General features: G+C 40.2%; 1 protein-coding gene across 2 annotated transcripts in view; it reads left to right on the top strand.

Moving 5' to 3' along the window:
- MED13L (mediator complex subunit 13L) overlaps positions 1-20,492 on the top strand; it is a 170,074-nt gene that overhangs the window by 77,734 nt on the left and 71,848 nt on the right. The window contains exons 3-4 of one of the 2 annotated variants that reach the window (XM_038152617.1): positions 5,255-5,339; positions 9,650-9,733. In XM_038152617.1, the coding sequence (XP_038008545.1) occupies positions 5,255-5,339; positions 9,650-9,733 (169 nt within the window). The other variant, XM_038152618.1, reaches the window with a different exon arrangement.

Below are 20,492 nucleotides of genomic sequence, written 5' to 3'. Positions count from 1 at the left end.
GGCAGTATAGCAAGGATCAATCAATGGCATTGTCTTTAATTAGATTTTTATGGGTATAATATAGTTTTTCAGAATTAATGTACCATTGCATTGTGTTGTTACTCTCTTAACTCAATTTTTTAGGAGAAATGATGCTTCAAAATGCTTGTTGGTTTTTGAAATATTGTTTTAAGAGTACGCTAATAAAAATACAGATGAAAAATTAAATGCTTGCTTTTAGTAATTTTATGTCTGATTTTGTTGGAGTTGTTTAGCCATGTGTTTTTAAAACATTGAGAGAACCTCACATCCTTCATATTTCATGGCAGCGAGGAGGCAAACTATCAAAGGCTAGGAAGGAGCATGTGCTGCTCTGAATGTGAATCTTGAGGAGCTGAGTAAGTCCCTGTCCTCAGCAGTTTGACATAGTAATCTTCCCTGGAAGTAATCTCTTTGTCCCATGTGTCCTGCTTTAATCTATCAGTATTTCTGCAGTGTGCAGCAAGAAATTGATTTTCAGTAATTTTAATGGCTGAATAACTGGTGCTGTCCCAGAGTGTTTTTTCATATTTGCAGTGGCCAATGTGGTAACTGAGGGCAGTGTTCTGGATAATGGGTTTCATTAGCTCTGATGCCTGAGGTAAAAAAGCAGTAGGTGGGAATAAAGCCTTGTTTTTGATGTCTAGACGTTCATTTCAGCTGTTGCTGCAATATGATACATTAAAAGGAAATATGTAACATAGCTCTGAGGAAATATGTATTCTTTGAAACTAATTCTGCTTTTAAACTGCACAAGGCAGTGTGACCTGAATTATTAAAATACGGGTGGCTGGATTTCTTAAAGGTATAACTGTCTCTGCAGTGCTGACACAGCCTCGACTTGCCTCCTCTCCTTCCTTCCTATATTTCTTTTAAGTAAAATATGTCAGTTTGGCCACTGAAGCAGAACAGAGATCTTGTTATCTTTCCAGTATCTCTGCTGGGAGACCTAAAATTATTGAAGTATTTGCTTTGATATTTTGCTGTGAATTCTCTCCTTGAAATTTTTATAATGGATCTTTCTTTTTGAGAACATGGCTGGCTTCATAAAAATTGTTGGACACTTTGAAGACCTTAATATCTCTGACTTGAAAATAAAAAAGATCCCGAGCCAACTAATCTGATCATTAATGTATATTTAAATTATAAATTTCCCGTGTAAGTCTAAATTATTGTAGTTGCCTTTCATTCTTTTAACATCTGATCTGCAAGAATAAACATAAAAATCAGCACAAACGTTTTATTAATTTTTTGAACCTATGAAAACAAATTCATAACAAATGCCTAAAAACTTTACATATGAAGGCTGTTGATTAATTCCTGTCCTGTTTGAACACCAGCAGTGAGATTAACACTTCCACTGTAATCCATTATAAGTGTCAGATACACGTTTTTCTTGTTCTGGATTTTCTGCTATTCTTCAAAGTTTTTTTTTTTTTTCTGAGAATACAGATTTTTAGAGACAGAATATTAATAGACTTAGTGGTTTATTTTGGGAGATTACTTCATTTAAAAAAATAACAAAACATAACTACAGGAAAGCAGTTGCTTCTTTTGGTGAGAAAGGACATGGTGAAGTTCTCTCTCTGTTGCAGGACAGTGAGAAGGGGATGAGCTGCCTGTTAAAGTAAAAGCTTCTCCCAGGTGTCATCCTTCTCCAGAGTATACAGAAGCTTGAATAGGGTAGTTAACATATACAGAAATATATATATTTATACACAGAGCTGTAGCTGCATGTGTGCATAAACCTGTCCCAGTGGAGGAGCAGTCACCTGGCAGATCATTCTGGTGAGAAGGAGCCTGGGCTCCTGGAGCTCCCCCAGCCTGACGCCTGCCCAGGATGGGATTGCTGCAAACAGGGACCACATTGGCCATGGCTTTGTCTCCCCATGGCCTGGCAAGCAGTGACCCACAGTTTGTCCCCTCTGCTTTGCTGCCTCTCCTAACTCTTGTCCTCTGCACTGACTTCCATGGGGGAAAATTGTGCTCTGTTGTGCTTTCTCTCACTAAAACGCTCCATCTGTCCTTGATTGTTCCTCTAGAAGTTCTCTGTTTTGGAAGATGCCTTTCACACCTGTTGTTCAGTGTTTCATTTGTTGGGTCTAAAGAGAAATCCCACCAGAACAGGCCAGAGGTCCAAATTGTGGAACCTGCACAGCACCTGTGTTCTGCTGGCTGTGCCTGGGAATGCTATCAGGAGCATGGGAAAGCTGAGGGGTCTGGAGCTGAATGTTTTGAGTGTTAAAAGCATTAGAAATCATCATGTAGAGAGACAGAGACTATTTCCTAGGCTTCAATTTGCTATAAGGAATTTAAAAATACTCTTCAAAATCCAAAATCTAGTTAAATTATAAGTGTCAGGAACTTTGGAATTTACAGGGATAGTCTAACCTTTAGTGTTTTGCCAAGCTTTTTTTATTGGTCACCATATGCATCCTGAAGTTGTAACTTGCTCCAGTCATTTCAACACTTTTCTTGTGGAGTCTGGATCAGAGAGCCAAAGAGCAGAGAGGAAGTGAAATGCTGCACTTGTAATTTTTCCTCCTCATTTTTATGGCATCAGACATATGTACATGCTCTTAATTGTAAGATGTACTTTTTTAGTAGGATAAAGAAGCATTAGAGATAATTACAGTAAGTATAGTGCTTTAATATATCTGGGAATTAAAGACATTATTTTTTATAGGAAAATGGTTATGGCAATGTCTTGAGATATACTTAGAGTTAAATTTAATAGGGAAGTAATTTTATTTCCATTTCATATATAAATTATGTGAATTCTGTGCACTAAGAAAGGCAGTTTGGAAAATTACAATATTGAGGGTTGATACCACTCCAGATTTTCCCCTTTTCCTTGTCCCACTGCACTGCTGCTCCTCAGCCAGTATGACCTCATGGCACGCTTGACCCTCGGGACTTGACTGCAAGGTTAACATTGCTTTTCCCTGCTTTTCCTAGGATTTTGGACACCTTCCTCTAAACTATTTCCTCTGCTGAGTGCAGTACAGCCATGGATGCAGCTGTGGTGGTGGGTAGGGAGGGGGAGTGCTGCCAGTTTCCATTCCCTCATCCAGTCCCTCCTGCTGGGATGTGTAGTGCTTTCATGTCTGGGATTGTGGAGGAATAACAGGCTGGGGTAGCCCAGGGAAACTGAGCAGGGAAAAAGAATACAGGTGATGTCCAGACACAAAAGAATTCTGGATTAAAATTATCCCAACTCTACAGAATATTGCATTCAGTGTAGCAGTAAAGCATCGTGATCCGATCTGAATTCTTCTGAAATGGCAAAATTACACTCGCAGAAAATAGTTCTGAGAGATGATATAAGCTGTGACAGGGTCCTGTTAGTCTGTTGTGTACACCTAGGAGTAGGTAGGGAATGAGGATTGAGAACTTCAGAAGTGGTGATGGGAACTTTCCTGTAAAACCAGACTTGATTCTTGTCTCCCCTATTTTGTATGAAATCCTAAAGCAGGGGCAGTACTGGCAGTACAGCCTAGGATAGGGTGAAACTGCACAAGTGGTCACTGCTGTGTAAGAGTGAATTTATTTTGACTTTTACAGGTTCTGTCAACTTCATTATGTTGTCCAAAAATTTGATTTTTTTATTTAAATACTGAATTTTCATGCAGGTGTGATCTCTCATAGTGTAACTAATCTGTAGCTTTTCATATATTTGAGGATTATGAAATTTATAAGTGCAAGACTCGACTTGCCTTGCAGCTTCTGGGGCTTTGATAGTTCTGAGCTGTTGAGAATTTACACATCAATAGTTCTGACCGTGCACGGGGGTTCTGAGTCCCTTAAGCACAGTGAAAAGTCCCTTAAGCACCCATGAAAGCCGAGGCCATGCGGAGTTCTGTGCAGTAAATAGCCGTGGCCCATTACATCCTCGGTGTCAGGGCTTGCAAGCATTGAAGGGTTTCTGAGGAAAAGCTCCTTGGCTGCTGCTTGTGCCCAGGGGCACAGGTCTGTGTCTCCATTCTCCCGGCAAGTCCTGTGCTGTCCAATAAGGTGATTTTCGGTACTCAAAGCTGGCTTTTCCATTCTACACGAAGAGGGAGGCTCTGTTACCGACATTAACATATCACAACATTGCACATGCAAAAAAATATGCCTTTTCTTGTCCGAGTGTGTGAGTTACTGCTCCCGGAGAAGCAGCAGAACAGAGGCTCGAGGCTTTGAAGGCTGCTGACAATATTAGTATTTTCCATGGAGCACTAACTCCTTAGAAGCTTGCCTTTAAACATGGTTGTAGACTATACCGAGATAACCATCTCTGTGTGATAGACGCGCTGCTGGGAGGTCTCGTCCTGCAAATTGGCCAGGGAGGGGTGTGAAGCATTCAGCGCTTTTAAGGTGCAGTAGACTTTTGCGTTTGCACTTTTAAAGATCTGCCGACTTCTCCTGTGAAATTGAAATGACAGAACTCAGACAATTAACGAATTCTTACTCCTTGAAAAAGTTGTTTTATCATCTGTTTTCACTCTGCGTCTTCTGGCTGAGTAAGATTTAGAACCTGGTACAGGCATACCAGAAACAGTGCTACTCACGGTAGTTTTAGCACCCAAAAGCCATGATAAGGACAGCAGATATTTCTGAGGGTTCTCTGTCCTTCAGGTGACTAATTCAGGCTACATTCTACTCTGAGAGATAATTAGGCTTACTTTTTTAAACTCTGAAATCTCTGCGGTTCAGTACTGAGTGTACAGTTTTTATTTTGGCATAAAATCTGCTGTGTATTGCTAAATCTGCAATAGTTGAAGTCAGTACAGTGGAGGAATTGCGCTTGAGTGTGACCGCGAGAGGTTCAGGGGAGTTGTTTCATGTTGTTTCAGTTATGTAAATTGATTTTACACCTTTAATGATTCACTTTGTTTCTGGGTTGTCGGCATCTGTAGTTAAGTTTTAAGGAATCTCTCAGCAGTGGTGGCAAAGAATGATCATGCATTCCTCATTCCTCACACCTGTACTTGAATACGGAATGCTACAAACGAATGGGTTTGCTTTTATGCTTTTGTGGTTGCCTTTTTATCTATTTATTTACTTATTTATTTAAATTCAAAGGCTGCAGTCTTCGGCAAGTAAAGATTAAAGCTGCTTGGGTGACATAGGTAATAGTTGAAATAGTTTAATGAAGCATGCTACTTTAAAAATTAAAGTTGTTGAAGATGTGTTTTGGATAAATGTTTGTATTTCCCTATTCTGAGCATATTGACATTTTGTGTTTTTGTAGTGGTGGAAGAAGGATTCTGGGAGAATGGACTTTCCTATGAGTGTAGGACCCTGCTCTTCAAAGCAATTCATAATCTTCTGGAAAGGTAAGAAAAACTCTAGTGCTCTCAAATATTTCATTTTGATACTTAAAACCATATAGGATACCTACAGAGAAATTATATTATTATGGATCTTCAACTACATTTTTTTAGAGTTAGACTTTGAATCCAAGAGAACAGGATAGAGGCGGATCTCTTAAGTCGTTGACTCTGGTTATTTGTCATAAAATGCTGTGCAATCAATTAAACACTCATACAAACAATAATGTTGATACATATTTCTGCTCGGACTTTTGCTAAGGAGCTGTTTTAAAAGCAAAGAAGGGGGAGTTTTCACCTTCTGGAAGTGCTTAGGGAATGTAATTGTATCTGACCTTCAGTGCTTTGATGAGGTTAAATGATACATATCTTAAAAGCCCTTAACTCTCTTCTCTCAGTTATCTTGGTTACATGATTGTTAATATTTGACTACATTTGTGCACAATATTCAGGGTGAAGCTTAACAGTTCTTTGCTTTGATGAGCCATCTATATATTTTATATATATATATGACTTGACTGCAGAGTTATTCTGTGATTAGTTAATACACTTATGCCCTTTTTCTTCTTAATCCAGCTATCACCTTTTAAGATTACTGAAGATTATCTTGTTCTCTAGACCCATTGAGTGGGACATGGCATCTTGGGCTATTTAATTTTATTCTTTCTGTTTCTGCAGTTCTTCAGGTCATCATCACCGTCCTGTGTTACAGTCTAGTTCTTACAAATTTGGGTACTTTTTACAATTAAATGTTATTAGACTACTCTCACTTTCTCTGAGGTTCTAATAATAATAATAATAATAATAATAACATAAAAATAGAATGCACCTTTGTGTTGCAGTAATTTTGTAGAATGAAGCCTTGGATATTTTTTCTTTCAGAAAACAAGCAAATGGAGAACACTTTCATCTTGTCTCATTTAGTGTCCTATTTGCTTTGATGTAGATTTACTGGTAATGAGGTTTGCATTATGTTCCCAAGGCAGTGTTTCCATGGGGTGACCGAGTTACCTGTGTGCATATCTGCAGGTACAAGAATTAGTTGTTGGATTCCCTGTTTTCTATCCCATCAGTCTCTTCAGGGGATTTTTATAAAAGTTGTAGGCCACTTAGAATGCACAAAAGTAAAAAAAAAAAAAAAAATTAATTCCAAGTCTAGGATGTTCATTAATTCTTTTGCAGCTTTATAAAATAAAAGGGAAAATTAATTTGGTATGTGTTTATTAATCTGTGGTACCCAGCCAGCTGACTTTTAAGTGTAAAGTGGCTAATTTTATTCTTTGGACCTCTTTAAACTTGTGAAATAAATTTATTTTTTTAAATATATAACCTAATTGAAATCAATTGGCAGAGTCAGCAGAACTGTTCTGTCCAGCTGTGACTGGAAAGTCTTTTTCTTCCAGCAGTAGTTGGTGAACACACCTCAGGTGTTTGCTGATAGCCTCAGTTCATGTCCTGATAAACTGAAACAATTCATGTCACCATAAACTGATACGATTCATGTTGTGATAAGCTGGTATGATTAATATTGTGATAAGCTGATATGATTAATGTTGTGATAAGATGATATGGTTCATATGATGATAAGCTGATACAACTCCTGCTGCAGTCCCAGCATTGAACATGAGCATCTTCTCGCTGCTCTGCTGATTACAATTTTTACACTTTCATAGTTGAATTTAATTCAAGTTATTAGCTTTTTATTTATTATTTTTAATCGGTCTGCCATACCAAATCTGAACTTAACATAATAATTACTTCATTCAAAGTAATAGCAACATGTGTGCAGGCTTTAGTAAATAGCACTTTAAACTTTTATGTCCTGTTTTACCCGGTGTTTAGGAAAAGCCCGTTAATGCAGCAGAAGGCTCGAGTCCTTGCTGGCCCATCGGTGCCGGGCGGTGCCGGCGCTTGCGGTTTTGCAGGGCTTGGCGTTTATTCCGTGTTGATTTTGCTGGAGGCTGAGGGGCATCGGCCGTGGCGGGCAGGAAATGGTGGGAGGAGGAGCCGTGAGGGGGGAGCGGCCCCTCATGGAGGAGCCCGTGGGGACAACTTTTACCTAACCCTGGCAAAGGCAAGAGAAAGAGCCTTTACACAACTGATTGTGGCTTTTAAATTTTTTTTTCTTCCCCCTCCCCTCGTACCCACACTAATGCTCAGTTTGTGTTGATTGCCAGTATAGAAAACATTACGAGATTTGAGGGATGAGTGCTCAAAATATTATGGCGTCGTTTCGTAACGATTGGTGTGCCCTTGGCACGTCACTTTTTTCATGGAAAAATCAGAAATACCGGCGGTCAGGTGCCAGTGAAGTGCTGGAACAGCTGCACTGCTGAGGGAGGGATCACCCAGCCCTGAGGGGGGAGAGAAGCCAGGACCTGCAGTCTGTTTCATGTCCTTATATCATTAACTAACTGCTTTTTATCACCATATATTAGGTGGTTTTTTTTCATCACAAGTCCATTGTTACAGCTCACTGTGAAAGACTAGTTACCTTTAGTGCTTATACAGCAAAAATAACTATACTATTGTTAACTGCCCACCCAGCCGCATCTGAGAGCCATGCTGCTGCAGGCATGGCTCTGATTTTATATGGGATTATTCCTTAAATAGCCCGTGATTTAGTTTAGCATGGAGGGTTGACTGATTTTAAGGACAAATCTTCCCATGAAGACTTTTTTTCTAGGAAAGCAGCATTAGCTTGAGGCAGTTAAACATACTGTGGTGAGACACAGCGATGTGGCATTGAAGTGTGTGTGATGGGAACAGTTTATTACTTTTTTTTTGCTACTACAGATTATTTTCTTTATGGATCTGATGTAAACTTCACAGACTTCCTTTTGTTTGTATAAAACATGCTGGCAGTGACAGACTCTCTGATAGCAACTATTTCCTAGGGAAATAGTTGCTGAAGCTTTTTTTTTCCCACCGCTACTACTGTCTTTAGATCTCTGCTGCCTTAACTTTCATAGTCAGTTTAGGATATTGGTTATTCAACTGAAATGGATTATTTTTGCTTTAATTGAGAAAGTTCTGGTAGAATTTTCTTCAGCTTTAACTTTAGAATGTCCTGCCAAGTTTATACAGAAAAATTAGGAGCATATTAGTATTTATGTTGTCAGTCATCCATTTCCTGTGTCTTCTAGGTATGCTTTTGAAGTGTAGATCACACAGCTTTTTTGAACCTTGCAGAATGTACTTGCCCAGAAAGTTTAATGTGATTTTTAGGTTTTTTTTCCCCTTTGTTTTGGCTAATCTCTAGCAGCTGCTGTAGAAATAAACTATTGGAAAACTTAGAAGAGGGGAAAAATCCAATTCTTTCATTTGAATGAAAAATACTGAATAGATGTAAAATGTATGGGCAAGGCTTGCATATTACTTGTAATGGTGTATAAACCACTAGCAACAAATAACCAGTTTTACCGAATTTTTGAAGCATATTATTTACCTTACTGAAAAATATGCCTAAATTATGAATTCCTGTGTGTGGTCCCTTGGGCAGCATGTTGGAGTTCATGTTTAATGTATGAGGCATATTTAGGGTTGGCAAATTGCTCCCGTGATTCATTTGCACAGGTGGACCGAGAGAGGCACCAGGCACTCCCTAACTTGTCCATTTAAATTGGGTATTGATCACTTTTAGTCCTCACTGTTGGGGTTTTTTTTTAAGAGGAATATGCAGTTTCTAAAAAGAAACTGTGGACTTTCAAAGGAACCACAGAAAATGGAACATATTGCTCTAATTTTGGTGATGTGGGAGTATATTTGATGAAGTGAGGTTTCTGACAGAGGAAGCAGTAATTGTGAGAGTTTCAGCACCTGAAATTATGCTGGGGATCATGTGAAGGGAAAATCGAATCCTTGTTAATATTTCCTTAATGCAATTTTCTGTCATTCCTATACTGTACCATTTGTGTGCCAAAATAAGGGAATGCATATTCTTTATAATCTGAAATCTGAAAGACTGGATAGAAAAGAGTCAGCACTAATGAATGGCCTTTGTTCAAGAAGAGGAGTGTGAAAAGTAGAATGAGGGATCAGTCAGCAAAAAGAGTAGCACAGAGTGGAAAAGATGGTGGCAAAGGTGAGGGGAAAATGCATGTGTGAAGTTCAGCATCAGTGAAAACATCATGACATGGGGCAGGGATTTTCTGTGACTGATGCGGGAAAACAAAAAGTGGAACCCAAAACCTACAAACTTCTTTCAGTCTGATTAAAATTCAGCTGCCTAATCCCTCAGAGTCTCTGTCTTCAAGGACTCCCTTTAATTACGCTGTAAGATGTAACTAGTAATTGTTGCTGTAATTATTTTCTAGATGCCTGATGGATAAAAACTTTGTAAGAATTGGGAAATGGTTCATACGGCCCTATGACAAGGATGAGAAGCCAGTTAATAAAAGGTAAGGAGGTCTCTACGTCAAGCCCTGCTCCTGTCAGTGTTGTGGATTGTGGGATGGTGATTGGATGCTGAATTTTGGTGGTAGTTTTCCCGCTTCTTTTGCCATGTAACAAGTGAAAACACAGACACCGTGTTCACATCAGTAATACATAGAAAGCAATTAAGTAAGCTTTCAGGCCTTGTTATGATAATTTAAGATAAGAAGGCGAGGTTGGTATTTATCCATTAGCTCCACAGAAATGTCACATTTATTAATATCTTTTGAGCAGCATCTGCCTTTCCCTCTCATTATACAACAGAATTGCAGGCAGTTATAACGAATTATTTTAATTTCTGGTCACTAAACCCCAGCCTGACATTTTAAGCTGTAAAGTAAGTCGTCTATAGATTTCCTGATTTGTTTTCCTTAAAGATGCCACCCTTGATACACGGCTTTCCCTGCTCAGGCAGGCTGACAGATCAGACCTATAGGAGTGATTAATGTGCTTCTCCTACAGCAGCACAGCCATGGAACAGGGGTGGCTGGCTCCACTGCTCGCTATTTCCTCTCAAGCTCTAAAGGTTACAATGTTCTCAGATCTTCTGGTACTTGCATTTATAGTCATCCGCTAAACAAGTTCTGTCAAAAATAATCTGAGTTAAGCTGAAACACAGATTTTCTAACGGGAATCATTTTGACAGAACTGGGTTAGGAAGTGACTAAACACGCAGTTATGCTGGGAGATTTGGAGGTAATGAGCAGTGGAGATGAAGTGGGGTGGCAACTTCTTCATCCATCCAGCACAGCTGCAGTCACACAGCGTCTGATGGCAGGGTGGGGACAGGTGGAAATCATCCTGCACATCAGACCTGTCTTTTCCCTCTCATCGTGATCTCACTGCTTGGTTGAGCTGCAGAAATGTTACAGTGCAATGCTACAAACCATAGGCTTCCTTCTGTAGCAAGCCTGGTGCAAATCAGCTGCTTATAAACTGCATTTGGTTTTGAGAGAATGCAGAAATTAACCATGGATTTGTCTCCATTCTAAAACCTGAACATGTTAAAGTAGCTTGGAGTTACCTGTTTTGTTCCTGTTTACTTTGTGGCTGACACTGTGTGTGTGTAACCTTTGATTTCACATTGATCTAATGGCCAGGAGCCATGGAAAGGTCCAGGTTTTTCCGTACCTTCCCCTATCCTGGCTGTGCGTAACCACCTTTCTCCCTCGTGTTTGCCCTGCTGCTTTTTTGATCATACCAACATCAGCTTAATTTTCTGCAAGATTAATTCCCTTAAGTGACATAAGTAGGGGTCAATTCCAGTTTCTGGAAAAGAGAGGCAGCTCCTTTCAGCAAAAGCTGTTTGTTTTATCCACGTAATTGCAGCCTGAGTGCTGAGATTAAATGTGCTTGTGAGTATCCTGCCTGTTCCTGGTGTGTATCAATTTAATAAATTAAGCATCTGATACAGTAGATGATGTCTGTCAAAAACAGCAGCAGCACTGGTGTGGGAGGTAATGTCACCTTAGCATTCTGCCAGATTAGTAAATCCTGTGTCTGATTTACAGGTGTGTAACACCAAATCAACCTGCACAGTGAGGCTTCTGTGGGGGATAATTGCGTTTGTAAACAGTAGTGCAGTCTGCACATAAAGAAATCTGGCCTGGAAGATGTCACAAAACCTGAGTTCATGTTCAACTCAGTTTGTGTTTAAAATATTCCATATATAAATCTGTCACTGAAGATTTTAGGGTTGGAGGGTGCACTCCTGATTTGAAGATGATGTTTGTTGTTGGTGGGGGGGGGGGGTGGTGTGTGTTGGTTTCTCTGTTTATTTTTATAAAGTTCTTGTCACAATATATCCTTTGGATATGCACCATTTCAAAAGTGTTTATGTACCAATAATAATTATGCCTAATTTGAAAAAGGTTTTGTGTCATTTCAGGTTAATTTTTTTGGCTATAAATATAACATTAAATTAACTAATCTTCCTGAAAGATTGCAGTAAAGACTGCAAAAATGGACAGTAAAGTCAATTGTGGACAGTAGCAACAAATAGAAGGAGGCTTTGGGGACTAATTTGTCCAGACACCTTTTATTTAATCTTTTAAGCTTTCTCAGCATAGCACAAAAAGCTATCTTCACAAATTGATTCATGTTAATTCCAGATAAATTCTTTGTGAAGCTCTTGGTGTAAGCAGCAGCTTGTTCTAGATAAAGCAATAAGGAATAGTTTCAGGAAAAAGAGGCCAGCTGAGGGTGTTTAGGTATTTTAACATAAAACCTTAATAGCCAAAAAAAGGCATTTTATAAAATATTACTTAAAGCCATATTATTATATAAAGTTATAGAAATAAGTTGCATGTGTGCACAGTGATCAGATTGGAGTCTGAGAACTGGCAATCCCTGTTGAAAACACCTGCTCTGTTCTCCTTGAGTGTGGAAAGAGATCTGTATGGATATATCCCCCCCTTGAATGGTGGAAACCAGCAGGTGTCTTCTGCTGAAGAAATAGAACCGTCTCTAAATCTGCTTTTCTACTTTCTTGCTTGTGGCAGAGTTGCTCATCTCAAGTTTCCGGTGTCCAGAGATTCTGATGCCATTTCAGGAATACACTGAGAGGTCCTGGGCTGGGTGTAAATGAACAGGGAAGAGTTAAAAGTCACGGGCTGGCTTTCAAGGAGTAAAGTCCTTCAGGGCCTGTGGTTTTTGTGAATGGCATTAAAGGAGAAGGATGGGAGGGCTGTGATTTCAGAATGAAGTCAAAGATGAAGTGGAGCATGGCAGTGGCTGTGACCTACATATGCTGAGATGTGAGAGGGAGGCCTAAGAACAGCAGAGGGCCTGGCCTGCCTTCCCAGGCAGTGCTGGGAACTGAGTGCAGGATGAGCTTTCCTGCTCTTCCAGGAGGACTGCGGGAACAGTAGAGGGAGTTCCAGACAGATCCCTGTATGCTTGTGTTTTGTTTTGCTTTCAGTGCAGACCAGATGCTTTTGACAGGAAATTTAGTGCAGAACTTGTGGGTTTCCTTTTCCAAGTATCTTCAGTATTATCTGTCACTTCCTAAATAATTCTACACATTTTATTGTCATCCTACAGGAGTATCTAAAATAGGTTTCACGCTACTGATGGCAAATGGCAAACTTGATTATTATTTCCCACAGCTTTCTCAAGGAGAGCTGTATGTTTGGAGTTCACAGAACTTGTCTGATCTGAGGCATTGGTAGTGCCTTTCACTGTATGATGTAAATTCATTCTCACAGTCTATATGGGTTTTTTTTTGGTTTTGGAAAGCACCACAATGAAGTGTTGAACAACTTACTGAAAAGAAAGAATGATGACCATCTTATGTAAGAATCTTTGCTGATTGTTTTAGTGATTGTTTTCTTAGTGTGTAGAAAATTGGGGGCATATCAGTTTGTTTGGATCTGTATGAGCAGCTTTAATTGTTAAGCTGTTTTTAATGAAATTCAATGTAAAGAACACATGGAAAAATAAATGTTGCTTTTTGTAGCTTAAATAATTTATGCATCATCCCCTCTTCCAAAAGTGTGCTGGGTATTTTTAGCCTTAAGAAGAAAACTACTCCATCTGTAGAATATTTAGAATTAGAGCTTGTTCCTCTCCTCGTACTCGGTGAGAAGGCTGACAGGTAGGAACGGGGTTTAGGCAGCTCCTGTGCCCTCTGTGAGCCAGCGTGGATGGGGCAGTGGCATTGCAGTCAGGCTGCAGGGACACGCAGCTCTTGGATTTCAGTTCCCAAACAGTTTTCTTCTAGCTATCACTGTCCCATACTTGACAACCTCATGCGATGCGCTGGAACACAGAGATCTCTTGAGTTATGAGTGCACTGGTACCTTAAAAAATACCCAGAGCATTCCATGTCAGCCCTCCTGTAAACCTAATCCAGGAATTTTTCTCACTGTAACAGCTCAGTCCGTGAACCCACAGCCAGTTTTGGTCAATAGCTGTGTTCACTGGTATGTGAGCATGAAAACTGGGCATCGATCAGAGCCATCAAAATCTGAAAACTACAGACACTTAAAGCACTGCTGCCCCTCTCAGATCCTTGAAATCATCATTGCCTTCAATTTCCTGGGAGTAGCCAGAGGACTCATCCAAGGAATACCTAAATCAGTGATACCAGAGTTGACGCTGCGCATTGTTGCAAGCTGCATTTGCTTTGTGCCATGCCAGGAGCTCCTGCCAGTCAGGTCAGTGTCTTCACATGGAAACGTCAGGGTTGGGGAGCCCTGGAGAGGAAGTGCCGTGCCAGGAACAGTGGAAGCACCAGAGCACCTTGGCTGAATCCCACATAAAGCTTTGCTCCTGGCACAGATAATGTCTTCTGGCAAATGGCACTCAGGTGTTTCATTACATGGTGACATCGTGCAGTAAAAGCACTGTAAAATAAGTTGAAGTGCTCTATTTAATTTTTTATGAAGATTTGAATTCCTCAGCAGAGAAAAAGTAACTGTGCATGTGCAGTGTGCTGTGATGCAGTGAGGAGGGGTTTATTTCCTTGACTCTGAGAAAAAGAAGTCTTATAAATTATTTTAATTCTGCACATTTGTGTACTTGTATTTTAGCTGTCCTAAAAAATTCAGTAATATGATCATATATGTGCCTTGAAAATGGTGTCTAGTGATGCTATAGTAATATATATATATATGTACAGTATTGCCAACACCATAATAAATTAGGAGAGACTAGGCAGGAAAATAATAAAATTCAATCTGACTTGATTTTAAATGATGTGTTTTTATTCCTTACTTGTCAAAATAAATGTGATAGAAATATGGAGTAATAAGAAATACTGTGTATTTTCCAATAAGTCTTCATACCTCTGTAAAAAAAAGCTTTTCTGTTTCTAAGAGGCTTAGTTCCCAGAGAAATATTTTCATATTTTCAAGGTTTAAGTTCTGAAATGTTATGTTCATCTTTGCTGAGTTTCTTCTGAGGATTACTTATGGTTTGAGTAAAACCGTACACCAAGTTGGTGTGTTATATCTGTGGCTGGTGTTATTTTAATTGGTAATCTTGTGTGTGCTAAAGCTGAATTAACTCTTACTTATTCTGAAAAATTGTGTAGTGTATCCAATGTGATATAGCCTGCATTTGTATTTTAGCAGAAGTAGTTCTAAAATAGAGATTTTAAAATAAGTGTATTCATATTCATTTTTCAGGCAAAAGCTGCAAGTGTATTAAGGTGATATCCAAGGTGTTCTTGATATCAACATGCTTATGTTTCTAGACTTTTGCAAGATTTATATCATTTTATTCAAGTATATTAATATAATACCACTAATAAATATAACATATTTTTATGTTTTATAGGCAAACCAGCAAAATATTATTAGTGGCTTAGGGTTACTTAAGGATACTATTAAGATGTTTTGGGAAAAGGCTATTCAAACATTACCATTTTAATAACTATTATCTGTTGTTATCTATGTTACCGGTAGTCTTGGATTATTTTGTGTGTTTATATTTCTGGAAACTCGTATCTAAAATTCTTGATCGGAAATGTTAGCACACTGTGAAGGGAAAAAGCATTTGGGACTGAACACCTCAATGTTCATGTGCTTTATCACCAAAGTAACCTTCTAGATAAGCTATGAATTAAGGGGTATTTGGTATTCAGTTGCCTTTTTATTGTTTTTTTATTTAATAATGAACCAGTATTTTCTAAAAGCTATCAAGCATCGTACTGGGGCGTGCTGTAAAATTTCCTTTGCCCGTTTGCAGTGTGTGACCCGGTTTGCAGGGGCTGTGCCCAGCTGTGTGTCGGGGCGAGGGGCCGGGCTTTGTGCGGGGTCCTTCAGGAGCGGAGCCGAGCGCTGCCGGCCCCAGCCTCGGGCCCGGCCTTTTCATCGCCTTTCCTGGCTAAAACCATTAAAAACAATGTAGCAAAGTAACCCCAGGCACCGGCTCTTCAGATTCCTTGCTCTTGCCAATCAGGATAACGTCCTGGGAACAATAGAAGGGCTCCCCGCATGGGTCATTGGTGAGATGTCACCGGAGCCGTGCTTCCAGTTTGCTGCGTGTCCCTGCTTCAGCCAGTGCAGGCGATGCTGTGCAGTGTCTTACCCTGCTGTGTGCTGAGGGCGTGGACCTGAGCCAGTCCCCTCAGATAAAGCAGCAGGGATGTGGGTAGGTGTGTTGGGGGCTGTTCAGTCATGTCGTAGCTTGTGTTTTGGTGATAGAAGTGCGGTAGAAATTGTTTCTTCACAAGTGCACTCTTGTCTTGGTAAGAGAGGTTCTGTGACTGGAGTGACCTCCTTGTCTGGATTATCTCAGTGCTGCTGCTGCAGCTGATGGGGCACTTGCCCGGTGTGTCTGCAGTGCCTGTGTCTCTGGCAGCCAGCAGGCAGATCGGGGTCTCCTCTCACACAAGAATTCCCAGCAGGAGGCAGCAGGGTTGGTACTCGCAGAGTAATCTGGTGTGGCAGAGTCTTGTGAAAGGATCTATGTAAACTCCAGGTGTTTGGCTCCTCGTGAGCTTCCAGCACAGGAGGCAGATACTCCTGACCAACATCCACCGGTCTGAAATAAATTGGTAGCAGAGTTCTCATCCCTTTCTGTCCTGAGAAAGAATTCCATCGTGCCTGCTGCTTCCAAAGGCACCCTCATTCCTGGGCTGTGTTTGAGCCAGAGCAGACATTCAGGGTGCTGTCACAGAGTGTCACAGTCTGATCTTTGTGAGGTACCCGAGACTTTGCCTTTTCCCCTCTGAAATACTCAGAATCCTCCTACTTTCAGTGTGTGTAAGTACCACCTCCTTGTAGGATTTTGAGGAAGCCAGGATATCCAGGATATGTGTTAGGGTATGTATCCATGTGTTTCCTCTTTTACCATGTGGGGGGGATGTGCTGGCACATATTTTTGTGGATTCCAGTTTATAAGGTAGAAGAGTTGTCTCTGCAGTTTTGAAGTTAAGGATCTTCTTTACTGATTTAATTGATGTAAATGAACAAATATATAAAGTGGATCCAGTAATCTTTAGCTTCTGGATGCTGTAAAACCTTCTCTTGTAGTTATTTTTTCTGGGCAATGTTATTTATATATACAATATTTATATATATAAGATTATTGGAATGCCTGTATATATTCTAAATATTTGCATTATTTAATGTAATTGAGATTATATTGTCACACTTTCATAATTTAAAAAATATAGTTATTTAAATGATTGAAATATTTTGCACAAGGAGGGTGCAAAAGGCGGGTAGTTCAAGTAAATAAGTTGCCTATTTCTCTGTTTCTTTCCTTTTTCATGCCTTATTTTTATTTGTGTAGTTTAGAAGTGACTATCTTCATTAAGTGTTTTTGGATACATTTGTGTCAGATACTTGAACTTCAGTAATTATATATGAAGCCTGGCTTAATCAGGACTTGGTGACCAATTAGTGCAGTCCCACTAAAGTTTAAGCTCCTTTTCTCATTATACACTCAGTACTGGCACTGTGTGTAAAGGATAATCTAAGTGCCCCTGATGTGCTGTTAATGAGATTTGTCAGGGCTCCCAGTTGCACTGTCTGCCAAACACAAGTGTTGTCACTTACTGTATCAGTAATGAATTGACTTAAGGGCTTCTGTAGATATTTAGAGGGCCTTAGTTTGGAATATTTAAATCTGTTGCAACTCTTATTGTGGGTGCACTGCAGCTTTGCTCCCTGTGCTGCAGGAACCTCCAGGAACAGGAGAGAATGGCTTGCCTGGCTTTCGGAAAATTAAGCTGCATTTGGGCCTTAGGCTGATTTAAAATCCTTATATATAGTCTTGTGAGTTCTGCAAAAACAGTACTACTATGGGATTTGTTTTCAGTCAAATTCAGTAAGTACACTTTCTCATATTCACAAATAAAATTGGTGTCCAAAGCCAAAAAAAAAATTTCTCTCTAAAAACAGGAAAGAAAAGTCCAATTGAAAGCAATTCCACTGAATTATTTCTATCATCAGTAATACCTTTTTCATTTATTTTTTCTGACACTTTTATATCTCTTTTAAATAACTTAATCTTGAATTAAAGCTTTGTTTCATAACAGTTATGTAGGTTCTTTATTCTCAAAGTATGTTTTCTGAGATTTATGTTCCCTTAAAAATTTTTGCAAACCCTTATTTTCTGAAGACTCAGACTAAAATGGTGGTGACAGGGGAATGGTTTTAAACTGAAAGAGAGTAGGTTTAAATTAAATGTTAGGAAGAAATTCTCCCCTGTGAGAATGGGGAGGGCCTGGCAGAGATTGCCCAGAGAAGCTGTGGCTGCCCCTGCATCCCTGGAAGTGTCCAAGGCCATGCTGGCCAGGGCTTGGAGCAGCCTGGGATAGTGGAAGGTGTCCCTGCCCATGGCAGGGGGTGGAACAAGTCCTTTAAATACTGCAAAATAATGTGATTTTTGTGCAATACTACGTGATCCATTGTTGTGCAACCAGGTCCCTTGTTTAAGAAATTCTCAAATTATAGGAATATTAATGGGCTATTTTGTGACTGCTATGCAGCAAAAAATGTTATGGAAATGCTTATTTTTAAACAGTAATTGTCTGGAACCATTTATGAAGTTGAGCAAAAACTGTATTCATCTTCTGAATGACTGTAGTGTTTTAACTTAATAAATGGTCAGATTAAGGATAATGGCACAGCTTTAAAGTAGCTTTGGTAGAAATTTACTGCTGGTTTAGAAGACAGCAAACTTGAATGAACACTTGATATATCCTATATAAATCTAAATATGGCTGTATAAACCAGTTTCTCTGGGTTGGCCTCTAGCACAAACAAACCCATATCTGAACAATGAACAGGGCCAGCCTCTCCAAGGCTGAAGTGAACGTTGCAGAGGACCAATCTGCTGATACAAACAATTACTCAGCAGATTCATCTGAACATGCTTCACCATTTGTGAACTCTGTTGGCAACTGAGAAAGCAAAATTCTGAATTTTGGCTGCAGTATGTTGTTGAGAGGACAGAGGTAATGCTCACTGCTTCTCCCTTCTCTTTGCTTCCAATGGCTCATTCTCTTCTCCTGCATAATTGCTCTAACCAAACTCTGTCCTGAGCTCAGCAAGATTTATTTTTAAACCTGTCAAGAATGGGAGGAGCTGCAGTTGGAACAGTGATGTTTGGTAGGACACACTGGGTAGAGTTGGATTAGTAAATGCATTAAGAAGCCACTGGTTGTTATTCTTGAATGCTCTCTGAGTTGTAGCCAGAGGTACTGACTGGTGACAGGGCTTTTACTTCTCTTTGAGAAATCTCACGTGGTTAAAAACAGCTTTTTTATTGAAAAGAGTGGGGCAGGAGGGGGGGGCAGGGAGAGGTTCTGGCAATGGATGGGTGATCCGTTGCTGCCATACCTCCCACAGACTGGAATTTTGGGGTGAATTGTTGAGCAGTTTTGCCCTTTGAAGAGCAAATCCTCAGGAAAAAGCCTCCTCTCCTCCTGCTTGGGATTTCAGGGCAGACCTTGTTCCTTCAGTTTGAACTCTGCACAAGTTCCATGTGGCCTGAGCCAGTGAGAAGCACGTGTGGAGCAGCTCCTTTCTCAATCCCAAATGCTGGGCAGCTCTCAAGTGCTCTCACTTTGGCAGAGAAGTGACTTTTTATGTTCTGAATGTCTGCACTTTGGAAATTGAAAATTCCTGGACAAGTGACTGGATAACATTATGGAAACAAGAACTGGATTCTCTAGCAGTGTGTGTGTCTGGGCTGTCTGGATTCCTCAAGGTAGGACAGACCCATTTGTCTGGACCTGCATGTGGGCAGCCCTCTGCTTCACAGTCATGGCACACAGTGCATTTATGTCAAGTTTTCTTTCTGAAAAATCAATAAGCATAAAATGTTGTTGTAATAAATCAGACTGCATTTAGTCTCTCAACTCTACCCTGTTAATAAAGCTAAGAGTGGATAACTCCTGAGAAGCAGACCTTTTTTCCAGGTGCCCAGAAAAATACTCTTCCAGCATTGTCAAACTAATCTTTGCCAATACTGTGCTTGGTGCTGCCATCTACTGCCATCAGGTCTGGGGATGCAGCAGGGATCATACCGTGGCTTTTCTCTGTGGCAACACGTGTGTCCAGACCTCTTTGCTGTGATGACATCTCTGCAGATTTACTGTTGTAAGGCTTGGATGTGGATACTGTTCTTCAGGATGGGAAATACTATTTCTGGAGTAGCTTATGTGAGTTACAGAGAGTTTGCACTGTACAGGGAAAAGGCTCTGAGTCCTGACTCTGTATGTGCAGAGATGCCTCAGTGAGTATTTTGGTCAGTGATCACCTGCCCAGAGAATTGCAGATGAAGTATCCTGTGATGCCAGGCCACGCCTGTGGCAGTGCCTTTAAATCCTTGGTGATCCCTAAGGAAAAACCCAACAGGAATTCCTCACGCAACGCTGGATTTAGCAATGCCTGTGTGAAACTCACCTGTGTGAGACTTGCAAGATACTTTCTTCCTGCAGGAGTAGACTTCTCCCTTTTCCCTCCACCCTTTCTTCTTGCCTTGTTGTTCAAGTTTTATCTGGATTTCTGAGAACCAGTCCAGTTTTGGACTGAAAAACAGTTTTCTTACTGTACATTGTGTAATGCTGACCATCTTAAAGTGCAGCAAAGCATTGCTAGATACTTGGGTTAAGTTGAAACTTGCATGGAGGGCTGTTGCCTTCCCCTGATTTCTGTCAGTCTGAATGTCATGGTGACAATTTTTGGAGTTTCCTCCCTGGAGGAGTGGGAGGGGGAAGGCATTCCAGAGAAGTGGGAGTTGTGGGTGCCTGTGTGAAGGATCCAA

This window comes from Motacilla alba, chromosome 15, assembly GCF_015832195.1.
Source record: "Motacilla alba alba isolate MOTALB_02 chromosome 15, Motacilla_alba_V1.0_pri, whole genome shotgun sequence".
Classification (NCBI taxonomy): Eukaryota; Metazoa; Chordata; class Aves; order Passeriformes; family Motacillidae; genus Motacilla; species Motacilla alba.
Note: the sequence above shows the minus strand (reverse complement) of the source record. Positions and strands in the feature narration are given on the sequence as shown.